The following is a 24433-nucleotide window of genomic DNA, read 5'->3' on the forward strand; positions in this document are numbered from 1 at the left end:
TAAATCATCAGGATTACCTTTTCCTGGATGTATTTCAAATTTCCTGAGTGAATGACAGGAAAATGTTCAATGGGAAGGCCTACCACCCGCAGTACTTGAGTCCAGAAAACAACAAAGAACAGAGAGAAAACATCACTTCAGTATTTTACTGGAATCTGAGTTAAGAAATAGGGATCACAGAACAAATAGCAAACAACAGCTTGAGTAACATCAGAATGAAAAGAAAACGATGAACCAGGATTTGCAGTCTGAACTATTATGCAATAGGGCGATGGAGCTAACAAGTCACCCCCTACACATTCAAAAATCCTCTGGAGTTTAAAACAAAAGGAACAACTCGTTTAGAAGGTTATTGATGCTTACAGATAAATTTCACAATTTTGCCATTCGGGGAATCCTTTTGCAAATAAACTGACCCTTTCATCTTGGCAATTATTAACTTGCCCCATTTCTATAACTAAGAAAAATTTAGATTCTCTTTTATTGTAGTTGAAATGACGTTTTAATTCATATCTTCATAGGTAAAACTTTATCATTATTATTAGCACTATAAAGCAAAGCTTCAATTGAACTTTGGCTTTATTTAAGCTTTAAGTGAGCATTACTGAAGTTAATCAAACTACAAAACTTCTCTGGATGAGCCCAATAATAAGAGGTTAAAAATCAGAGATGTATTTTTGTGAAGACATATTATTGTATCTTTCATAAAAAATCATACAAATAGGAGAAAAATATCAGAGTATTGGGATCTGTCCTTGAATCTCCTCTTTTAGTTTTGCTTCCAGTTAAACTGATTTCCTCACATATTTGTTTCTGGATTAAAGCCAGAATCAACATTGTCCATATTTCTAATCAAATAATAGAGAAAAAATTACAAATCCTGATGCAGTTAAAGGATCCTGCAGAGTGGCCGGACCTAGCCTGCGCTGTGTCTGACTCGGTTCTCACTTTAGCAAGGTATTTAACATCTCTTCGCTTTGGACATAATTGTAATAATGCTCATTTATTTCATAGATGTGATCTTCAGCAGAACTCAATAAACAACCGGCAGCTACTGAGACAGGTCAGGCCGATGAGAGAAAAGGCTGCTTCTGCAGCTTGGAAAAGAGATTTCGAATTTTATCTCCTTCCCATTCCCAGTACATTATGGATGAATTGAATGGGAATTTGATGTAATTATATTTGAAGTTTCAATATACAAAGTGGGAAACAATGGACCATTTTATAATTTCCACTTCAGAAGTAAAAACTTCAGAAATATTTTTCTTATTTCTATCTTTGGAGATAAACTCATTTAGGCTTTGAAAGCTTTCATTGAGTATAAATTCTTGAGATAAGTAAAGATACTGCTATTTTCTATTTTTTTTAAAAGGAAAAAAGTTGGAAGAAAATAGCATATAAACAATCTCTAAGTCCATGTCATGGGTAAATTTTGAACTGTCTTACATTAAGGGTGCAGTCCATTTGTGAATGCTAACTTATTAAATATGCTCTTTTTGATAACCTTTCCTTTCTTTTAAAATTTCTTTTATCTTGTATTTTTTTCCATAATAGCTCATTTAAAACATACCATTTTTTGAAATTTTACATGCTTTTATAATTGTGTTTGTAAAAGTTAATATTAGCTGTTGAACGTTTACATTCCAAACTTAAATTTAAAAAATTTTAGTGGGGAAGAAATTAGACTTTATAGACTTAGACTAGTTTACCAAATAATACAGTACATCAAAGAATAGTCAATTGAAACTATTTTACAATAATTAAAAGTTTTGAAAAAAAAAGTTTTGAAGTAGCCCAAAGCAAAAATATTGTAAAAGAAATGCAACTAGTTGCATAGTGAAGAACTAAATAATCTGATATAACTTTACCACAAGCCAGATTTGCCGAATAATAATGGTTTACACTGATGAATGATGGAGACCACATTCTCAAAGCAAGTTTCTTAATACCTAAACTTTCCTTCAATATTGTAGAAGGTGGTTAGAATTAGAAATAAGGTAAAAAACTGGAAGAGAGAAAGAAATGAGGGCACTGCAGACTTTCAGCAGACTTCAGATAGCCTCAGGAATTATTCTACAGGTGGTCAAATTAACATAATGACTATGGAGATGGATATGACACTTTGAAATGCCTGATTGTCTAAGGATCTAAAGACTAGAAGCTGCCTCCTTTCTCTGGGAAAAGTCAGATGTGATTATCTTAATGCCAATGAGATAGGAATTTCAGGACACCAAGATGCAGAGACCTGCCAAAGCATTTTGTTGGCCCTTTATTTTATAGCAAATTTAAGGTACAGCAATATGAACATATCCTATCTAATAAAGAGGGAATATGCTAATTAACCATCACTCCGTCACAAAGATGGCTGCACCCACAGCTGAGGCCAAGTTCCCATAAGGAGCCTTAACAAGCAATCAGCAGGGACCTGAGGCCCACCCCCGTGGGGCTTGACAGGGGACCTCAGGCTGGCAGGGCTTGACAGGGAACCTCAAAGTGCACTTCCCATCCTGGTGCTGGGCTAGGGGACCTCAGGCTGCTCCCCCTGCCCCAGTGCCAGGCCGGGGGACCTCAGGCCACGCCCCCCACCAGGTGGGGCTTGACAGAGGACTTCAGGCCACACCCCCCACCCTGGCACTGAGCCAGGGGACCTGAGGCTGTGCCCCCCTGCCTAGTGGGACTTGACAGGGGACCTCAAGGTGCATCCCCAGTGCTGGGTCAGGGGAACTCAGGCTGCGCCCCCTGTTCAGGGGGAACCTGAGGCTGCACCCCCCCTGCCGATGAGGCTTGACAGGGGATCTGAGGCTGTTCCCCCCTCCCAGTGCAGTGCCCGGGGACCTGAGGTTGCGCTTCCAGCCCCCCCTGCCCCCGCCTGGTGGGGCTTGACGGGGGACCTCAGGCCATGTCCCCCACCCAGCGGGGCTTGACAGGGGATCTCAGGCCATGTCCCACACCTGGCGGAGCTTGACGGGGGACCTCAAGGCATGTGCGCGCCCCCCCCCCCCGCCCCCGGTCTGGGCTGGGGGACCTCAGGCCACGCCCCCCATCCTGGCGCTGGGTCAGGGGACCTGAAGCTACGTTCCCTGACCAGCGGGGCTTGACAAGGGTGGGACTAGCCAGGTCTGGATCTATCCAAATGAGCAGTGGGGGGCTGCTGGGTCTGGGTCTCACGCAATTTTGAGGCACGTGTGGGTGGGCAGAGACTTGACTCTGGGTCCCATGGTGTGCCCCAGACTCTGACAGAAGGAAGGTTTTCATATACATTTTACTAATTTTCTTTCATCTCTGACACTTCTATTATAGAGAAAGGGCAAATAGCAATATTAAATTATTTCCTCCAATTAATCCCCTTTTAATGTGCACAAATTTTGTGCACCAGGCCACTAGTGTTATATAGTTTCCTAGTTCCCAGAGCACTTTTAACACTGTTACTTATGCAAGAATCAGACTCAGACATAGATATAAAAACATTTTTTTAAAGCTGTAGTTTCTTTTCTATAGACATCCTGAGGATTGACTCATGGCAGAACTATAAGATTCCACATGTTGGCTATGTGTTAGAAATTTTTAAATGTATTTTAATTGATGTATATTAATGTACTAGTAGTCCTGCGCACGAATTCGTGCTCCATAGCTCTCTGTGGGGCCTGGCCACTCTGCGCCCACTGCCCAGAGGCTCTCCGTGGCCCAGAGGCCCATCCATGGCCGGGCGCGGAACACTTGCCTCGTTGCCACGGTGACGAAGCAAGCATTCCACCAGGCAGCTCACACTGACTGCTCAGCAGCCACCCTTCCCCCTCCCCCCCGGGACTGGGGGACTCTGGCAGGGCTGAGAGGAGTGGGCGCCGCCATCTTGTGGCTATGGGCGCCGCCATATTTGTGACAGAGTGACGGTTAATTTGCATATTACCCTTTTATTATATAGTATTCACATGGAGGCAGCATTCATATAAAAACAGGTTGTTACTAAATTGTTTTCTTTCATTATATAAGCTGCAAATATTTTATTTTTAACTTTTGCCTTCTGGCAAAAGGCTACCATGATTTCAAGTGTGTGTTTTTTTTCCATCTAACCAATATGTATTAATTTGAATCATATGAAACTTCCAATTTTGTAGGTCAAAAATGCTCAAACATATGTCATTTCTTATCGTTTGATTTAATATATTAAGAAAGGAACAACGAGGCACTAAAGAAAGAGACTCAGGAGACTCAAGGGGGCTCGGGAGTAGGGTTTTGTGAGAAAGAAAAAATAAATTCATGAGTTCGATCCAACTAAAAGTGCCTGCCTCCTCCTCAACCCTTACTTTCAAAAATGCACTTATCCCATTGTTTTCCCCTTGACCAAAATAAGGGTAGAGGAGGAAGTATGTCAGAATAAACAGAGTGCAGATTTATGGCAAGGAAATCACATTTTGCCCTCCGTAAAAGATTTTCCCTCCTGGGAAATATTTTCTGCAAAGGCAATAACTACACTTTTATCTGAGTTGCCAAAGTAGGTTAGATGCTGGGGATACAACAATTAGCAAGCTGTGGCCTTTTCCCTCAAAAAGCTTACTCGAAGCAAAACAGCATGGATAAAGGGAAGCAGTTGGAGAAAGACGTGAAAGGCTGACTAAATGAGAATTCCATTACCTGGCACGGTGCCGGGAGCACAGCAGGCATGCGTACCATGTTTACTGAGTGAATAAGTGCTGTATTGGTCTGTAAATACAGTGTGTGATCACAGTGGAGAAAGTAATTAATTTTTTCTTAAGGGGTGGTCTGGGGGAGTTTAGTTTTTATATTTAATTACATATGGTGTCATGGCTACATAACTTATATTGTCTTTAATTTCCGTTTTAATATTTATTTTCTGTATTTTTCCTCAAAACATCACTTTGCTGAGGCAGCTGTTTTATTCTCTCGCAGCGTTTAGCATAGTGCTGAGCGGAGAGCAGGTCATCGGTAAATGCTTGCGGATGCTACCATTCCCTAGGACTGCTTCGGCTTCAGTGCAGCTGTCTCCTCTCCCGCCACGCAGGCCTAATGTCCCTTTAGAGAAGCATGTGGCTCAAGAGCAAATAAGTCACAGCCATGTTCAGGAGTGAGAGTGATATTCAGTGGAGAAGGCCAAGTAAGAGGGCCTCTACTCCTCGCTGCAGCCTATGTCCCTGTAGACAGCAGGGATATTCAGAATGTATGGAAAATAATACAATAATCTATAATAATAAAAGCATAATATACTAATTAGACCGGACGTCCTTCCGGACAACCGTCTGGACAAAGCCGGGGCTGCGAGGGAAGCCCAGGTCCCGGGTACCAGAGGAAAGCCAGTGCCAGCAACCGGGGGAAGGAAGGCCTACCCTTGCACAAATTTCGTGCATCAGGCCTCTAGTTAATAAATAATAATACAGGAATAAACTCTGTGTTTCAGGTACTCACAAATGTAAGTCCACTTTTGCCCCATGCTGTATGTATGTAGGGAGGAAGGCCAAGTAGAGTACAGGTTGGGGGCAAGCCTTCAAGGTGGAAAGCTCAATTGCTTGGTCCTCCATACACCTGCTGTGTGAGCTTAGGGGAGTGACTTAACCTCTCTGATCTATAATTAATTTATTTGATGAGGATAATAGTACTTGCCTTGTATAGTTATTTGAAGATTAAGTACGATGTTTATAAAATGCATAGCATAGTTCTAGGTACACAGTTATAAAAATGTCAGCCAGAAGCAATCATGTGTGAAGTAAGATTATACAGTTAGATTTAGCAGACTCTTTCTTACTCTCTGTAATGCACACATTTCACATACTCTAAAAATTCATATTGTCTTTTACAATGCTTCCCAAGAAGGTCATGCATGCTGTTTGTGACTGAATGTGCACAATGCCTCTCCCATTCTGTAAGTATTTTGTTTGGCCCCAGGAGGAATAAGAACTACCTACTTTAATAACATAGACTAAACATATATTGCCTATTCAGTCTTTAAGTGATTGCTTCCCAATCTTTGCCAAACGTTGCACTCAGAGGGTAGTCTAAAAAATTCCAAGGTCTGGCTGCCACCTTTAGACATGATTATTTAAAAGCTCCCTGAGAGACCCTAATGGATAGCCACGTTTAGGAACCATTTACATAAAAAATTGAGACAGAGACACATTAAAAGGACCTAGTAATCATAACTTCTATAAGAAAAAAAATTGGCTAACAAATGTCAGTTGATTCCAGTTTTTTTATTTTAACAGAAACCATATGTTTACAATTTGTTTGAAGATAACACAGATATTTCTGTCTTTCTAGGCACCTTAGCTTCTAAAATGTATAAAAACTCACTACTTCCCTGGCAGGTGTAGCTCAGTTGGTTGGTGTCATCCCAGGCACAAAGGGTTGCAAGTTCAATTCCTGGTCAGGGCACTTGCAGGATTGATCCCCAGTGGGAGGCATGCAGGAGGCAGCAGATGGATGTTCTGCTATCACATTGATATTTCTCTGTCTCCCTCTCCCTTCCTCCCTCTCTCTAAAAATCAATAGTAACATATTTTTTAAAAAACTCACCATTGGCAGCATACAGAAGTTATTCTGAGGATGGGCAAAATTTCTCATCAAGACTAATGATTTCAAGATTGATTTTAAAAAATCTTGAGAAATGGTAAAGTGAATTTTCCTCCACAATTTCAAATAGGGCCTAAAGATTTTATATTACCTTGGTAGTTTGCCTAAACATTAAGACATTAAGGCAAACAATGTACATCACCTGCTATTTGTTGTAACTTTTTCCTTCTTCTTTTAAAAATAAAAGCTGTCTTCCATATATAAAATGAGTTACTATTCATTTAGCACTTATCATATGCCAGGGTATCTTAAAATCTTACATCAAAATTGCTGCAGTCCTGCAAAGTAGGAATTGGGATTTCCATCCTATATAATAAAAGGGTAATATGCAAATTGATCCTAACAGTGGAATGACCAGAATGACCACTCGACCAGTCTCTATGAGGCGCACTGACCACCTCTCATCCCTTTCCCTGGCCGGCAGGCTCCCATCCCCTGATGGTGAACTGGGAATCAGGGGTAGGTGGTGGGGGATGGGGTCAGCGCCAGGCCACACACAGAGAGCAACCCATGGTGGGGGCGGGGGCTGCGAGCAGGCAGGAACAGTCGACTTCTTGGCTCCCTCCTTCTCTCCCCTCTACCCCCCTACCCTCCACCCCTCCCCCCCTCCACCCCCCTCCCCCTCGCCGTCAGGCTCCGATCGCCCAATGGCAAATGTGGAACTGGGGGTGGGTGGCGGCAAAGGGTGGAGCAGGCCTCCGGCACCTGGCGAAGATGGCCCTGATCGCCTAGGGACCGTACGCACGCACGAATTTAGCGTCGGGCCTCTAGTTTTAGAGATAAAAAGCCTTGTAGTAAATTGCTTGAGGCCACACACTAGGAAGCAGTTCAGTAAAAATCTAGACCTTTTGTGTTGTGTTAACAAGAGCCTGTGCCTTTTCAGCACCAGTGTACAAGCAGCACATTCGGACCACCCACAGATCCAGAGTCCCTCCTTTATATTTGCCGTTGAACAGGTTCAGTTCTATTAAAGGTACTGTGAGAGGACCTGTCTCTGTGGGGGAAGCCAGGCAAAGTCCAGGAGAATTTCCTTGGCGACGCTCAGGTGACCTGGAACTGCATCTGACCTCCTGGATGGCCTTGTGTCTGACTCTAACCCTGCCCTCATGAAAAATTCACAGAAAATAACTTCATGAAAGTCTTCTTGTTCTTGCAGTCCTTTCAATGGGGAAAATGGCGAAGATGTTCAGTTTCATCCTTGTTACCACTGCTCTGGTAACGGGCAAGGCAAGCTGGGTAAGCTCTTAAAAGACTATTGTTGTGTCTGTAATGCCTGCTTTGATCTGCATGTTATTTTATTTTGCAGAAAATGTATAGTAAGTTGTCACACTGAAGAACTTATCTAAGGGGTGGAAACGAAGGTTTGTGGCAGCACCTGCCACATAGTAGGCACTTACCACGTGCTTTAAAAAGGTTTTGAAGTAAAAAATCAGTATTGACAACAAGTCAGTAAACTCTTTTTTAACTTACTGGGGTTATTTGGGTGGTTACCTAACATTAGGAATTTAAAACTGTCCATAATATGGACCCTGAGCTTTCTACTATTGAACACTATTGGTATAAGTTAGACCGATAATTCGAAAGTAATTACAATAAACTTATGCCTTCCTCCATTCATGAGTAAAAAGGTAAAAATACTCATTTACTCACAGTCCTGGGAGGAAGAAAACTCCTAGGTTTTAAATAAGCTTATTAACACTGTATGTCCAGTCTCATAAACATTGAACAGATTGAACATACTTGCCTTGTAATCCCTTCAGTTATTTTTAAGTTGCATAGTCCACTGTATTTAACAAGAGCACAAACAATTTTCCACTATTAGAAAGCAACAAGGATTCCAGACACCATCAAAAGTCTTCGCTGTTCATTGTTTTAGACAGGTGGGACTCAATGGGCTAAGAGGATAAACCAAAGAGGGTAAATCAAGAACAAATAAGGAATAATCCTAGAGAAATAGCGGGGAGAGTCAATGACTTGGATCAGGAAATTGGAGGCAGGGGCGGGGGTCTCTACCTCCCCTTCTCCATTCTCTTGTGATGGGACTTTCAGTTGTGAGGCTACACTTCTGTATTTACATTATAATCCTTCATAGGAAAGCGATGTACCTCTTTCCTTTGTCCCGAGGAGGCTATCTAATTGTGCTGTTCTCACCGCCTAGCAGAGGGCCTGGAACGCAGTAGGGCCTCGTATTTATGGAATGAATTCAAGGTAGCCGATAAAGACAGGGACAGGAAGTGATGCAAATATAAATTGGGAAATATATCGGACTACAACCAAATGCCTGCTTTAGAAATCAATGTATATAAAAGTAGTGTGAAGCACTTACACATTAAAATTGATAATTTCTCAGAAGTAAACATTGGCTTGTACCACAGGAGATCATGACATTGGCTGCAAATAGAGAAGTCAAGGTGAAAATGGCAAAAATTTGTCTTTTGTTCTCCCCCCTCCCCCACTCCCCCTTAGTACGGCTCCCAGCATTGAGCACTCATGAGCTTTATTGCAGCTTCCTGGCCTCAGTCCCTCTTCCCAGGAGACCCAGCTCTATAAGCCTCCTTCCCCATTCACCCACCACATTTGCTTTCTCTTTGGAGGGTTTGCCCAGTCAGATGCCACTTTAGAAAGAAGCTAATAAACTCTCTCACCGGCAATAGTCTTGGGTTACTTGACTTTTTAGAGTAGATAAATGACTTAACTGGAAGGCTCAGGGTCCTCCCATCCCTTTTTAAAGTGACTGAGGACAAAACGATAAGTAAGCAAAAAGTTAAAGTGAACCCAGTAGAATTTTCAGCAACAGGTAAATGGGTGAGATGTTCAAAAATATGAGAGTCTAAATTAAGCATTTTTAACAAAGGTGACCATATGTCTAAGATCATAAGCATTCAATTATAATTTTAAAACATATTAAACATTTTAGGCGGATCACGAGCATTCTCATGTTTTCATATTACCCAGTGTTTTACATAAATGTTAAAGGCACGCCTTAAAATTAAATACCCATTGCATTTTGCACTTATTTATTACATGTTCTTACAAGCTAATATCTTTTTAAAGTATGAATCTTCGTAAAATGTTTTTTTGTACTTGTTCAGTAGAAACTTACCTGGCCACTGGGTAAAGCTAGCAATAAAACTACTGGTGCGCAATGTGTTAATATCAAAAGGTCATTCAAAGGCCTAGATAATTTCACTAGTAAGAGGCACTTAGTGTCATGTAGAGATTGAGACTAGAAACCTTGAGCTGGATTTAAATCTGGACTTCTCTTGCCCACTGGGAATTCCTGAGCAAGCTTCCTCATCAGGATCGAACCCATTCCCTCATCATGGAATAGTTATGAGGGTCAAACGAGAGAGTGACTCTAAAATTCTTAGCGTAATCATCAGATTATTTTATAACATTTTTTAGTTCAAGCACATTAGCATAAACCATGACTTTCTATCCTTCAAATAACTAATAGTATTAGAAGTTTTAATGACTTCCTGGTTGGAATAATATTCTGAAATGGGAATTGGGAACAAAATTGAATCATTAATTTATCCAACTTACCAGGAGCATTTATTTCCCATCAGAACAACATGCACGTTACTTTGCAGGCTCTTGAGAACTGTCTCCAGGAGCAGGCGCGTCTCAGAGCCCAGGTGCACCTGCTTGAGACCCGGGTCAAACAACAACAGGTCAAGATTGCTCAGCTTTTGCATGAGAAGGAAATCCAGTTCCTGGATAAAGGAGAGGAGAGCGGTGTCATTGACCTTGGAGGCAAGAGGCAATATGCAGGTCAGAATCTGTTTTTCTTTAGTGTTTCAATAACTTATATAAACCCACGTGCAATGATGATGCTAATCATTTGATCACTTCAGGTTTTGCTAAAGAGCTTTTTTATTCCAGTAACCAGCAACATAAAGCATCATATCAAATTTAAATGTCTTCCATCATATTTTATCCTATTTTCTCTGTTATCTCTGCAGGGGACATTTAATATCAATGCTCAATATCGGAGGATTTCTATAGTTTAATAAGAGGTCAAGACAACAGATTGTTTAAATATCAGTTTGCAAATGGCAGATTATATTTGCAAAATCTTACAATTGAGCTTTGTGGGGTTTTTAAAAAAACATTTTTATGGATTTTACTGAGAGGAAGGGAGTTACAAACATCAATCAGCTGCCTCATGCACGCCCCCTACTGGGGATCCAGCCCGCAAGGTACATGCCCTTGACTAGAATTGAACCCAGGACTCCAGTCTGTGGGCCGATGCTCTATCCACTGAGCAAAACCGGTTAGGGCGAGCTTTGTTTTTACTTGTGTATCTTTTCTTGGTACAGTTTTTCCTTCTGAAACTCTGATGTGCCTTTGGGAAATAAGTAAGGTAATAGAATAAAATTTTAGAAAAGGAATGAAAATCATTTAGGAAAATAAAAGAGTTGTTTTATGTGTATATTCTATAGTTTGGTGACTTTCCTTTTCATGAGGCCAGTATTTCCCCCTAGAAACACAGCACTGAACATATCATTGTTACCTTCAGAAAACTACTCACCTGATTTCCTCCAGGCCTCTTTTAAAGTAAACAAGCAATAGTTGTAAGATCTCACTGGGCCATTTGGGTCGATCATTGTGGAGGACAGAAATGATTCACAGAGAAGGGGATCACCAGAACGGTCAGAAGGCCATTTGATTGATGACCCTGCCTCATGGGCTGAATTCTGTCCCCTACCTCCCAATCTTCACATTGAAGCCCCAACCCCCAGCATGATGAATGTGACTATATTTGGAGTCAGGGCCTTTAAAGAGGTGCTGACGTTAAAATGAGGCCATTAGGATGGGCCCTATTCAATCTGACTGGTGTCCTTACAAGAAGAGGAAAGTTGGACACACAGGGAGATACCAAGGATATGGGTGCACAGGAGAAAGACCACATAAAGACAGAACAAGAAAGCAGACATCTGTTAGCCAAGGAGAGAGGGTTCAGAAGACACCAAACATACAGACACCTTAATCTTAAACTTCCATGCTCCACTACTGTGGGCAAATAAATTTCTGTTGTTTAAGCTTCCCAATCTATGGTATTTTATTAAGGCAAGTTAATGCGCCTTGCATTGCCTTAGATATCAGCTTCTGGCCCAGAAAGGTAACACTCTTATAAAGAAAGGTAACTAGAAGTGCCTTGAGTCAGAGCTCCCAAGGACTGTGAAACCAGACAGGCAACCCATTAAGTTAGCATGTTTTGGTGAAGAAGCCTAGAAGGATCTTTGTTGCCAGAGCATCTTCCTGAAGGACCAGCCTGGATCTGCCCTCCCTGGATGTCCCTACCCTTAGTCATCCAAACACATATTAACAGTCTATTTTGAAACGAGGGTTGTCCTGCCTATTGTTTGAAGAATGGATTGCAGCCCTGCTAGCAGTATGTCCTCCGGCGAGTTATTTAATTCCTCCATGCCTCAGTTTTCTCAGCTGTAAAATGAGGATAGTAACAGCTGCTAGTTTATAGGATTATTGTGAGGATTAAATGAATGAAAGCATTTAGAATTGTGCCTGCCACACAGTAAGTGCTCACGGTATAGCTATCATTTTTAAAAATTTTTCAAATAAAACTGGAAGGGGTCCTGACAAAAATGAGCAGATTTATGTATCGTATCTATTTCTCTCCCGATCTAATTTCCTAGGGGAGGATGGATGTGAAGTCCTTGCCATTAAAATTATTTTTTTATTTAAAAAATATATTTTTATTGATTTCAAAGAGGAAGGGAGAGGGAGAGAGAGAGAGAGAGAAACATCAATGATGAAAGAGAATCGTGGATCGGCTGCCTCCTGCATGACCCTCACTGGGGATCGAGCTCGCAACCCAGGCAATGTGCCCTTGACTGGCAGTCGAACCCCAGACCCTTCGTCCACAGGCCGATGCTCTATCCACTGAGCCAAACTGGGTAGGGCCGCCATTTAAATTTGATATAACTTCCCACATGCCCTTGAATTTGCTGCTGTCACCCTCAGCCCCTGTTGCTCTGTCTTTAGCCCCTAGATCAGAAAAGGGATCAGGACTGGGGGGAGGGGGCTAGAGGAAGTAGTGATGAAAACCTCAAGTGTGTGATCAAAACTAGAGAAAAGAGGAAAATGAGAGTGGTGCAAGAAAGAGAGCGAAGAGCCCAGCCAGTGTGGCTCGGTGGTTGAGTATTGACCTATGAACCAGGAGGTCACGGTTTGATTCCGGGTCAGGGCACATGCCCGGGTTGGGGCTCGATCCCCAGTAGGGGGTGTGTAGGAGGCAGCTGATCCATGATTCTCTCTCATCATTGATGTTTCTATCTCTCCCTCTCCCTTTCTCTCTGAAGTCAATAAAAAAATATTAAAAAAGAATACTCGTTTATTTGTTGTAAAGATTAAATGAGTTAACGTACATGTACGTGATTACAAAAGCATTTAGCATTTAGCTCAATGAATGTCAACTATTTGTGTGAGGAATCCCCTCTTAGCCTCAGGAAATACATTCCAAGACACCCATGGATGCCTGAATCAACAGATAGAGCCAAACTCTATACATACTATATTTTTTCTATCCATACATACCTCTTTACTTAAGGAGGCACTTTACAGCTTCTATTTGGCACATCCACATGGCCAACAACACTATTTAGATTTTGGGGTCATTATCACTGAAATAAGGGTGACAAATACAAGCACTGCGATACGGAGACAGTCAGTGTGATCACAGAGACGGCTACTAAGTGACTAACAGGTGAGGAGTGTCTACAGTGTGGAGACCTGGACACAGGAATTAGTCCCACTAATCTCTGTAGTGGGACTCGAGAGATTTCATCACACTATTCAGAATGGCACACACAGGCAACTGAAATGGTGTAAGCAAAACCGTGGATACGGGGGAACGGCTGTATATGCTCTCTCCCTGGCTTTCAGAAGAGAGCGCCCACTCACCCCACCCTACAAGAGTACTATTGCACTCTCCAAGGAGCCATAAGAGGTCCTCCTGTTAGTTTTCCTTCTTTTTTAAAAAAAAAAAATATTTTATTGATTTCAGAGAGGAAGAGAGGGAGAGAGAGAGCGAAACATCAATGATAAGAGAGAATCATTGATTGGTTGTCTCCTGCATGCCCCCTACTGGGGATGAGCCTGCAACCCAGGCATGTGCCCTGACCCGGAATCTAACCCAGGACCCTTCAGTCTGCAGGCTGACGCTCTATCCACTGAACCAAACCAGCCAGGGCTCTTGTGTTTCCTTCTTATGTCACCTGGCTGAGAATGGCAGTGGGAGAGCCAGTTCTGGCATTTCCCAGCATGCCCCTTGGAGGGCCTGCTGACCTTTTTTTTAAAATCCACACCAGAGGATATTTTTTCTGTTGTTTTCTGGAGTGGAAGGAAAGGAGGAGAGAGAAATGGAAGGGAGTGAAGAGGGAGAGAGAGAAAAAGAGAGAAACATCTAGTGAGAGCATCCATTAGTTGCCTCCCACATGTGCCCCCACCAGGGCTGGGAAACCTGCAACTGAGGTACATGCCCTTGACCGGGAACCGAGAATCAAACCCGAGACCCTTCCGTCAACAGGCCAGTGCTCTAAGCATGGAGGAAACCGGCCAGGGCTTGCTGGCCTTTTTTAATGCCTTTAGTTCCCGGCTTTAAGCTCAGCCTCCCTTCTGGGACAAGAGGAAAAGCCCACTTGGCAGGTTGTCATATGCCTTTATGAAAAGCTTAAACATTCAGACTTCCAACAGGGTCTGTTTTCTGCATGGTCAAAGGAAGTAGTCACCTCGCCCAGGTTAATGCAGTGTTTGTCAGATGGGGCAGGAAGCCTTGGCTTCACTCTAATATTATGTAAGTATCCAAAATCTTTTTTTTTTTTAAGTCCCATGAACACAGAGCTCTTTAACCCTGTCCTCCTGCCTATTCTCCAGGGGGGTTGAGTGACTCAAAACATTTTGAAAATTATAGTTTTAGTTACTATTGAAAACCCTACCCTGTTAGTGGAAGTCACACTTGCCCATGGCAGGCGCCTATCTTATGTGATACAATTAATTTTGCTACAGGCGCTTACTCCATTTATACGTTGGGTGTTGTTCTGTGTTGTTTTTTCCCCCTGCTTGAAAGCTTTCCTCTGGATCTTAAGTTGTAGATAACATTTTCCTCTGGGAAGAAGAAATTTTTTAAAAAACACACAAACAAACTCACACTTGGCATAAAATAAAAACAAATAGGAAATGTTGGCTGAAAACTCCATATTCACAAAGTTTTCCAGATGCAAACATTATAGCTGATTATTTCCATATTTGCCTGGAAAACAGTCTGAACCTTATGAGACTTTTCTATTCAGCATTTTGGTAGGAGGTTAAATGTAAGCAAAAAGCTTTCTTAACAAGGAAAGTTAAAATCTGCCTTCTTTAATGAAGAGTGGCCTACAAGATGTCAGCTTTTGAACAAACATTGAACTAATTTTAGGTAATCATTTCCCTATTGTTTATACTCTTGTTTAATTGACAAAACAGGACCTTTCTTTATAATTCAGCAGTATTAAGAACACTTGTGTTTCTGAGTCTCAAAAATAAATATGTGAACAAAGCTTAAATCATTACAAAGATGATCATCTCACCAAAGCAATAGTGTGGGACTGGTTTCAACTTGGGGAGGGCTTTAGAAAGTGACCAAGTTTCTTTGTTTCCTTTCTCTTCTGATTCCTATTGCCTATTCAATCTATTTAAAGTGGAGTATACGTTAGTAACAAAGCAGAGTTGTAGACAGTTTGGTGTCAAAACAATGAAAATGAAGAAAAACTTAAAAGTTTGCTGAAAGGATAGAATTATCCAATCAGGAAGATAAAACTTTTTTAAAAAGATAGGAAATTAACAAAATAGTAAGGGTAAAATTTGAAAGTTAGTGATGTCATATTATAGTCTTTATTCAAAAGTCTGTGAATGAGTGTTCTTGAAACAATCTTTGTATAGTGACCAATACCAATACTTCACCTTAAAACATAGCTTCCTGGGCATCTAAACCATAGCTTAGTTTGTATTTGCCATATATTTTTTTAAATATATATTTTTATTGATTTCAGAGAGGAAGTGAGAGGGAGAGAGAGATAGAAACATCAATGATGAGAGAGAATCATTGATTGGTTGCCTCCTGCATGACCCCTACAGGGGATTGAGCCTGCAACCTAGGCATGTGCCCTTGACTCGGGACCCCTCAGTCTGCAGGCTGACACTCTATCCACTGAGCCAAACCAGCTAGGGCTCGCCATATTCTTTAAGTCTGCACAGATCAGCCTAAATGAGACCCAATGATATTAAGTTGTCTCACCCTCAAGTGGTTTAAGAAACAGGAATCACTTTATAGTGACAACCTGGTAGCTATATTTGCTTCAATGATCAAAGAAATATCCTGGCTAAAAAAGAATGCTGAGATAAGAATAGTAGAAACTTTCAGTTTTCAGCAAAAATATCTAAGAATACATGGACGATTAGAAATGTCAGTGGCTTAGTAAAACGTCTAATGAGACTGGAGGGTTGTAAGAATCTAACAAGAAGATTATGATTTTATTCCCGCAAGTGTGGCTCAGCGGTTGAACTTCGACCCAGGAATCAAGAGGTCGGCAGTTGATTCCTGGTCAGGGCGCATGCCCAGGTTTCGGGCTTGATGCCCAGTGGGGGGCGTGCAGGAGGCAGCCCATCCATGACGTTCCTCTCTCATCAATGTTTCTATCTTTCTGTCCCTTTCCCTTCCTCTCTCTCTAAAAATCAATAAAAACATATTTTTTAAAAAATTACTATTTTGAGGTCATTTCCAGATTTTCTGAATGATTTGCAATGCCCTAAGTCAAGATAACCCATATGACTTGTTTGGTGTTATAGTTCTACTTTTTATTTTAGCTTCAGAGGAGAGGTAAGTTCCACTATTCTGTCTGATAAATCTGTAAGTTCCACTTAAATAAATGTAATCAACTGAACACATATTTTAAAAATTGTGTTCCACAAAAATTAGAAATGAAAAAGCAGATTTGTATTTCACTCCTTTTTTTTTTATGATCATATCAGGGAGTCAGAGGATAATTAAATACTAGGAAAAGAAATACTTTCCTAATGTACAAGATGCAGTTTAAAAAAGCTGATTATCTATGCCATGTGTTTATCTATCTCCATTAGTATTGAGTAATCTCATTCAGAGGCTCCCTTTATATATATATTTTAAAAGACACATAACAAATGTTACATTACCTTGTTTTGCAAACAGATTGTTCAGAAATTTTCAATGATGGCTCTAAGCTCAGTGGATTTTACAAAATCAAACCTCTCCAGAGCCCAGCAGAATTCTCTGTTTACTGTGACATGTCTGATGGAGGAGGATGGACTGTGATTCAGAGACGATCTGATGGCAGCGAGAACTTCAACAGGTGTGCTAATTAGGACAAAAGGGTTTATTTGGAGTAGGACATGTGAGATTTATAAGTGAGCCTTTTTCTCCTGTCCTAAACTCTACTAATTAGACAGACTCTCACTCTCTAAGTAAGAATACTGAAAGTGCATTAACAAATCAAGGAAATGTTGGGTGTGAGAGCAGCATCGAGGGGGTGTGGGCACCTTGGGTACTGCAAAGGTCTATTTGGATTTTGCTAAAATTAGCTTTCACTTTAAATTTTGTAGAGCCTGGAATGACTACGAAAATGGCTTTGGAAATTTTGTCCAAAAAAATGGTGAATATTGGCTGGGTAATAAAAATCTTCACTTATTAACCACACAAGGTAAGACTTGCCTAATATATTCATTGGAAATATAATAAAAACAACACTAAAATGTTTTTCTCTAAATCATAGACAATAGAACTAATTCGCAGATGGCAATGGTCTCTTTTGGGCAATAATTCCCTTTCTAAAATGTGGCTGTGTAAAGCTAAGATATAGAGAAAAAGAAACTAGGCCAACACTGTCCACTGAGCAAGACTGAAATTATTTTAAACCTCAGTAAGTCATTGTTACCTAAAACATTAAAAAAGAACCCACTACGATTTTTTTGTTGTTTTTTTTTCTAGGAGACTACACTTTAAAAATCGACCTTGCAGATTTTGAAAGAAATAGCCGTTATGCCCAATACAAAAATTTCAAAGTTGGAGATGAAAAGGTAATAAAATTTTCAAATAGCTAATACCATCAATTAATGCATAAAACATACAAGATGAACCCCAAAGTCAGTGGAAACAAACATATACCAATAGAATTCTTTTGTTTGTTACATAAACCTACTTTTTTAATAGTCACAACTGACAGTAGAAATTGCCTCTGTTCCTTCAGGATTCCTATGAGTTGAATATCGGGGAATATTCTGGAACAGCAGGAGACGCGCTTGCAGTGAGATTTCATCCTGAGGTGCAGTGGTGGGGTAGTCACCAAAGAATGAAATTCAGCACATGGGACAGGGATCATGACAACTACGAAGGCAACTGCGCGGAGGAAGATCAGTCCGGCTGGTGGTTTAACAGGTTTGACGTCTCATAAACATAGGTGTAATGGCGTTGATGGTATCTCACTGTTGGGCATTAATTATGTCTGTATGAGGTCATGTTGGTCTTCTTTGTAATACTGGTACTAAGTAATCATCTTCATTAGAATTCTTCACCGATGAAGTATTTTTGAGGATTCGTTCATTGTGCATGTTAGCAAAGCATGAAAAATACGTCTTAGAAATAAATCAAATTACTGTTTTTACAAAGATGTTTGTTCCCGACTGGTGTGGTTGAGCTTCGACCTATGAACCAAGAGGTCGTGGTCAAGGGCACATGCCCAGGTTGCTGGTTTGATTGCCAGTATGAGGCAAGCAAGAGCAGCTGATCAATGATTCTCTCTCATCATTGATGTTTCTATCTCCCTCTCCCTCTCCATTCCTTTCTGAAATCAATTTTTTTAAAAATATTTTATTGATTTTTTACAGAGAGGAAGGAAGAGGGATAGAGAGTTAGAAACATCGATGAGAGAGAAACATCGATCAGCTGCCTCCTGCACACCTCCCACTGGGGATGTGCCGGCAACCAAGGTACGTGCCCTTGACCGGAATCGAACCCGGGACCTTTCAGTCCGCAGGCTGACGCTCTATCCACTGAGCCAAACTGGTTTCAGCCTGAAATCAATTTTAAAAAAAAAGATTGTTAGCAACCTGAATTGTGGATTTGTTTTCATAAACAGCAGGCCACAAATTGAAGAAACTAGGCATGAAGCAAAAGAAAGTATTTATATGTAGGAAAAAATTTTTCAGGCCTTTTAGTAACCAAGTAGCTCTTCACCTTCCCCCTCATAGGAGGTGGCCATGTTATTGTTGTAAATTTTTCTGTGTAATAATACTTTTCAATTACTGTGACTTCCATTAAATCGTTGAACCCAAGCTCTTCCCAATGCAGAATTTCCTCTACCATATTCCTGAAACCTAATTCCACTCTCTGATGGAACACTGCGATGTTACTTAATCAGCAAGCTCACTCCATTATTGATTGTATTAAGTTTTTGCTTTCATTAACCTGACATCTGCCTTTTTATACTTTGCCAGTTTTTTCCTCAGTTAGCTACAAAGTAATTGTAATTCCTTTTCAACATAAGTCTTCAGGCTCTGGCTCAGATGGTATTCACTGTATTCCTCCACATTTTCTCTTCTCTAGTCCAGATATCCCAAATTCCTCTTCTCCACCCAAAGTGGTTTCAAGACAGCTCCCTGTGTTGTAATCACACGTTTAAGGCAGGCAGGGACACCTCACACAACCATCCTTAAAGTAAGCTGATGGGCCTGCTCTGCAAAGCTGATGTGCTCAACCTGTTGGGCAGTACCCCAGCTTTAAGCATCTCCTCTCTTTAGAAGACAGGGGCCACCTCACAATACCTGGACATTTAAACTTTCCATTATAGTATTGTGCGTAATTATTTCTGAAACGTCAGATTGTCCATGCAATCAAGGACAATTTTCATAATCCGCATTTTCCACATTTTTGATGTAAGCACTTTTAAAGCATTTAAGATTCATCTACCGTGTAAAGTGGAGGTATGCCAGATATATGTTCATTTTCCCTAAAACCAAGAGAGTCCTCATTATGAACATCTGCTATTGTGAGGTTTTAGAATTGTATAGTCTAGGCCAGTGGTCGGCAAACTCATTAGTCAACAGAGCCAAATAGCAACAGTACAACAATTGAAATTTCTTTTGAGAGCCAAATTTTTTAAACTTAAACTTCTTCTAACACCACTTCTTCAAAATAGACTCGCCCAGGCCGTGGTATTTTGTGGAAGAGCCACACTCAAGGGGCCAAAGAGCCGCATGTGGCTCGCGAGCCGCAGTTTGCCGACCACGGGTCTAGGGGATACAGCTAGTTGTAGGCAGGGTCAAATTAAATGTAAGTAGTTGTAAAGCAGTATTTTCTCTGGATTTTGCTTTTCTAAAAGTTCCAGTGTGTTTACTTTTTGGTCATCTGTAAGGGAACTGAAGCACATACACCAGTGAGAAGGGTCAGAGAGACAAAGTTATCTTTCCTACTTAGAGAATCAAAGGCAATGACAGTCGTTTCCCTAGCAATTTTCTTGTTCTTTTTAGAAGCCATCTTTGGTCACCTTTTCTTTCTCCTTTTTCTTTCCCTGTCCTTGTAAGTTATGTAAAACTTACCTATAATTCACAAACTTTCAAGCATCCCTTCATGTTTAGCTTTGAACAGAATTCCATATGCAGACATCCCAATTACATCGGTTAATATTAGCATAAGATCAAAACCATGTATCTGCTCAGTTGTTCAGCTTGTATTGTGTCTGAATGATGCTGGCGGACATGTGAACCTGGGCAAATACCTTATCTACCTGACTTTAAAGATAGGGCTTCAGGGAGGACAAAGGCAATTCAGTGGCTGGCCACCCAAGGAACCTGCATCATCCTTGGAGTCAGAGGAGATGAGAAGGCTGTGCAGGTGGGAAATCAGAAAAGCTGGAGAAAAAGCCAATTATTCCAGAAGTTTAGTGTTACTTCTACCATGCCTGCTGCTACTGTAGTCTAACTTTATTAACCTCTTCCTCATTATTTTTTTCTGTCACATAGATTTTCTTTTATTTATTTATATTTTTAAAAATATATTTTTATTGATTTTAGAGAGAGGAAGGGGGGAGAGAGAGAAAGAGAGAGAGAGAGAGAGAAACATCAATGAGAGAGAAACATCATTATTTGGCTGCCTCCTTCATGCCCCCTGCTGGGGATTGATCCAGAAACCAGGTCATATGCCCTGACCAGAATGGAACCAGTGACCTCTTGGTTCCTTTGTGGACGCTCAGCCACTGAGGCACACTGGCCAGACTCCATGCAGTTTTAAAAACACAGTACACTATTGACACTTCAAATTTAGTGTACTTTTTTTATTAGTTCCATCTATTTAGATTAGGACCACTTTCAGGGTGGTCAGCAGGAGTGAATTACCAAGTGGGTAAATGATCCAAGCCAACCACTTGGCATTTATGGGCAAATTATATGGTGTTGTGTGTTTTTTTTTTTAATTCAGGAAAACCATATAATTTGGGTGCTTTCCATAGATGTTAGAACTATTCTTTGTGAATGTTCTCTTTACATCCTATTGCCTGACATCTTTTCATTGGTTGTATCAATAAAGAAATACACAGCAGTTCATTTCATAACACTGTACATACTCTTAGTGCATGCCAGGGACAAAATCCTATCTAATAAAGAGGGAATATGCTAATTGACCATCACTCTGTCACAAAGATGGCTGCACCCACAGCTGAGGCCAAATTCCCATAAGGAGCCTTAATGAGCAATCAGCAGGGACCTGAGGCTACGCCCTCTTTCACCCCCATAGGGCTTGACAGAGGACCTCAGGCCATGCCCCCCATCTAGCAGGGCTTGACAGGGGACCTCAGGCTGTGCCCCCCACCCTGGTGTCAGGCTGGGGGACCTCAGGCCACACCCTCCGCCCCAGTGACAGGCCAAGGGACCTGAGGCCATGCCCCCCCCCACCTGGCGGGGCTTGACAAGGGACCTCAAGGTGCACTTCCCATCCTGGTGCTGGGCTAGGGGACCTCAGGCTGCTCCCCCCGCCTGGTGGGGCTTGACAGGGGACCTCAGGCCATGCCCCCCACCCAGAGGGGCTTGACAGGGGATCTCAGGACATGTTCCCCACCTGGCAGGGCTTGATGGAGGACCTCAAGGCACGCCCCCCGCCCCGGTCTGGGCTGGGAGACCTCAGCCCATGCCCCCCATCCTGGCGCCGGGCCAGGGGACCTGAGGCTATGCCCCCTGCCTGGCAGGGCTTGACAAGGGTGAGATTGGCCGGGTCTGGATCTAGCCCAATGGAGGGGGGCGGCCGGGTCTGAGTCTCACATGATTTTGAGGTGCATGTGGGTGGGCAGGGACTTGGCTTTGGGTCCCATAGTGTGCCCCAGACTCTGACAGGAGGAAGGTTTTCATATACATTTTACTAATTTTCTTTCATCTCTGACACTTCTATTATAGAGAAAGGGCAAATAGCAATATTAAATTATTTCCTCTAATTAATCCCCTTTTAATGTGCACGAATTTCATGCATCTGGTACTAGTCTATATATATATATATATATATATAAAAGCCAAGTGACTGGAACAACGAAATGACCAGAATGACCAGTCGCTATGATACACACTGCAGTGGTCAACTGGCCTGATCCAGGACCCGATCAGCACTCCACGGCCCCTCCCCCTGGCCGGTCTGGCCCCCGATTGGTCCCCCACCCTGATCAGAGGTGGGGCCAACTGCACATGGGGCTGGCCGGCCAGACCCCACCCGTGCATGATTCGTGTACCGGGCCTCTAGTTTATAGATATTAAAGGAAGAAGGGAGACTTTTTAAAATGCATGATAACCTAACCACTTTACCCAGATTGGAGCAATATATTAGAGTAAAAAATTAACTCAGCAACTCAGGCATATGATTATTGGTTGTCCGTTGGGAAAACTTTAAATTGTGGGTTTAGTCTTTGTTTTCTTATCCTTGAGTTTAAAATATTGATATGCTAGCAATTTTTAAAAGGGGAGGGAAAGAGTTGGAATTACGGAAGTGGCGTCTTGGCAGCAGATGGATAAATGTGTCAGTGCAAATTATGGGGCGGCGGGGGGGGGGGCGTGGGGAGCAGCGGTAGAGCACTCCGCCACACCTCGCTGCGCTACCCACCGCCACTCTTGCCAAGGCCGAGGACCACAAAGCTCGGCCTTTGTTTGCTTGTTTTCCTTTTTTGTTTAAAGGCTGTTAAGAACAGAAATGCTTCTTTATCAATATGCTCACTCCAAGCGTCCTGGCTCATATCCTCAGACTTGTTATGGTACTAAAATCCACCAGTTTTTTAAAAAAACCATCTGTTGTAGGATTATCTTGGCTTCTGAAAACTGATAAATATTTCCTTGTCTGAAATGGAAGAATTCATAAAGATGGTTTTGATCATTTGTTAGCAAAATACTACAGGGGTGTCTGAATATTTTTCCCGTCTGATTGTTCTGTGTTTATGTTTTCTCCCACTAGGTGTCACTCTGCAAACCTGAATGGTTTATACTACCCGGGCCCCTATAGCAATAAAACGGACAACGGGGTTGTCTGGCACACCTGGCATGGATGGTGGTATTCTCTGAAATCCGTGGTTATGAAAATTAGGCCAAATGACTTTATTTCAAATATTGTTTAATCGTTCCCCCTGGAGTTTTACTTCTGTTGGTTTAAAGTGATTTGAAAAGTAACAGTTCTGAACATATACATGTATGATGATGGTCATTGTTGTGTACTACTTTTCATTCTTACGTGTCTTTGTTACTGAATGTACAGAAATTTTATGTAATATTCACCAAATAAATGTAGATTATGTTAATATTGATTGCATTCCTTTGTAAAGGGGGATATGATGAGTTGAATACAAAATTTAAAGAGTTGAATAAAAAATAAAAAGCATAAGAAAAATAAAAAGCATAGAACATATGCCAACTTGAGAGCTAACACAAGCCTAAATACATACTAAATTAAGTATGAATGCAGTTGAATATACACATTAAAAAATCCAGCAAATAATGGATTGCCAAATCAACTGCCTGGACAATAAATATTATGAGTAGGGATTTGAACTCAGGTCTCTGATTACAAAGCTGGAAATCTTATAAACACAACCCAGGATCTTAATAACTAGAAAACATATCTTATACTTTTAGGATGTTTATGTAGGTTATACTCTTCTTTCAGAAGCCTTGTTTATACCAATCCTGTGAAGTAATATATTTTTTTAAGTTTTTTTAATTTTAATTTTTTAAAATAAATCTTTATTCATATGATTACAATTGTTTCTCCTTTTTCCCCCCATAGCTCCCCTCCACCCAGTTCCCACCCCACCTTCTGCCCTTACCTCCCCCTCCCACTGTCCTCATCCATAAGTGTATGATTTTTGTCCAGTTTCTTCCTGAACCCCCCTTTCCCCCTGAGAATTATCAGTCCACTCCCTTTTTATGCCCCTGATTCTATTATATTCACCAGATTATTCTGTTCCTCAGGTTTTTAATTCACTTGATTTTTAGGTTCACTTGTTGATAGATATGTATTTGTTGTTCATAATTTTTATCTTTACTTTTTTCTTCTTCCTCTTCTTTAAGAATACCTTTCAGCATTTCATATAATACTGGTTTGGTGGTGATGAACTCCTTTAGCTTTTTCTTATGTGTGAAGCTCTTTATCTGCCCTTCAATTCTGAATGATAGCTTTGCTAGGTAGAGTAATCTTGGTTGTAGGTTCTTGCTATTCATCACATTGAAAATTTCTTGCCACTCCCATCTGGCCTGCATAGTTTCTGTTGAGAAATCGGTTGACAGTCGTATGGGTGCT

General features: G+C 41.3%; 1 protein-coding gene across 10 annotated transcripts; it reads left to right on the forward strand.

The window, feature by feature from the left end:
• Nucleotides 1-23890, forward strand: FGL1 (fibrinogen like 1). Of its 10 annotated transcripts, none has more exons than XM_080658865.1 (9): nt 483-521; nt 1015-1063; nt 7739-7818; nt 10176-10356; nt 16811-16970; nt 17221-17318; nt 17606-17694; nt 17865-18052; nt 23096-23890. In XM_080658865.1, exons 3-9 carry the CDS (start codon nt 7747-7749, stop codon nt 23253-23255), a joined length of 948 nt encoding a protein of 315 aa, XP_080514991.1. In that variant the 5' UTR covers nt 483-521; nt 1015-1063; nt 7739-7746; the 3' UTR covers nt 23256-23890. The 10 variants fall into 10 exon arrangements, with proteins under 10 accessions (XP_080514989.1, XP_080514991.1, XP_080514986.1 ...); XM_080658864.1 differs by lacking the exons at nt 483-521; nt 1015-1063 and adding exons at nt 883-957; nt 7466-7555; XM_080658857.1 differs by lacking the exons at nt 483-521; nt 1015-1063 and adding exons at nt 6935-7023; nt 7466-7555.
• The last annotated feature ends 543 nt before the right edge of the window (nt 23891-24433 follow it).

Source organism: Plecotus auritus (assembly GCF_963455305.1).
Source record: "Plecotus auritus genome assembly, chromosome: 3".
Lineage (NCBI taxonomy): Eukaryota > Metazoa > Chordata > Mammalia > Chiroptera > Vespertilionidae > Plecotus > Plecotus auritus.

Excerpts from the sequence above, each read along its gene's own strand:
- FGL1 (XM_080658857.1), top strand. The coding sequence starts at position 6,942 with ATGACCACTCGACCAGTCTCTATGAGGCGCACTGACCACCTCTCATCC. Across the intron at positions 10,357-16,810 it reads AGGCAAGAGGCAATATGCAG|ATTGTTCAGAAATTTTCAAT; the intron begins GTCAGAATCTGT and ends TTTTGCAAACAG. Across the intron at positions 18,053-23,095 it reads TCCGGCTGGTGGTTTAACAG|GTGTCACTCTGCAAACCTGA; the intron begins GTTTGACGTCTC and ends TTCTCCCACTAG.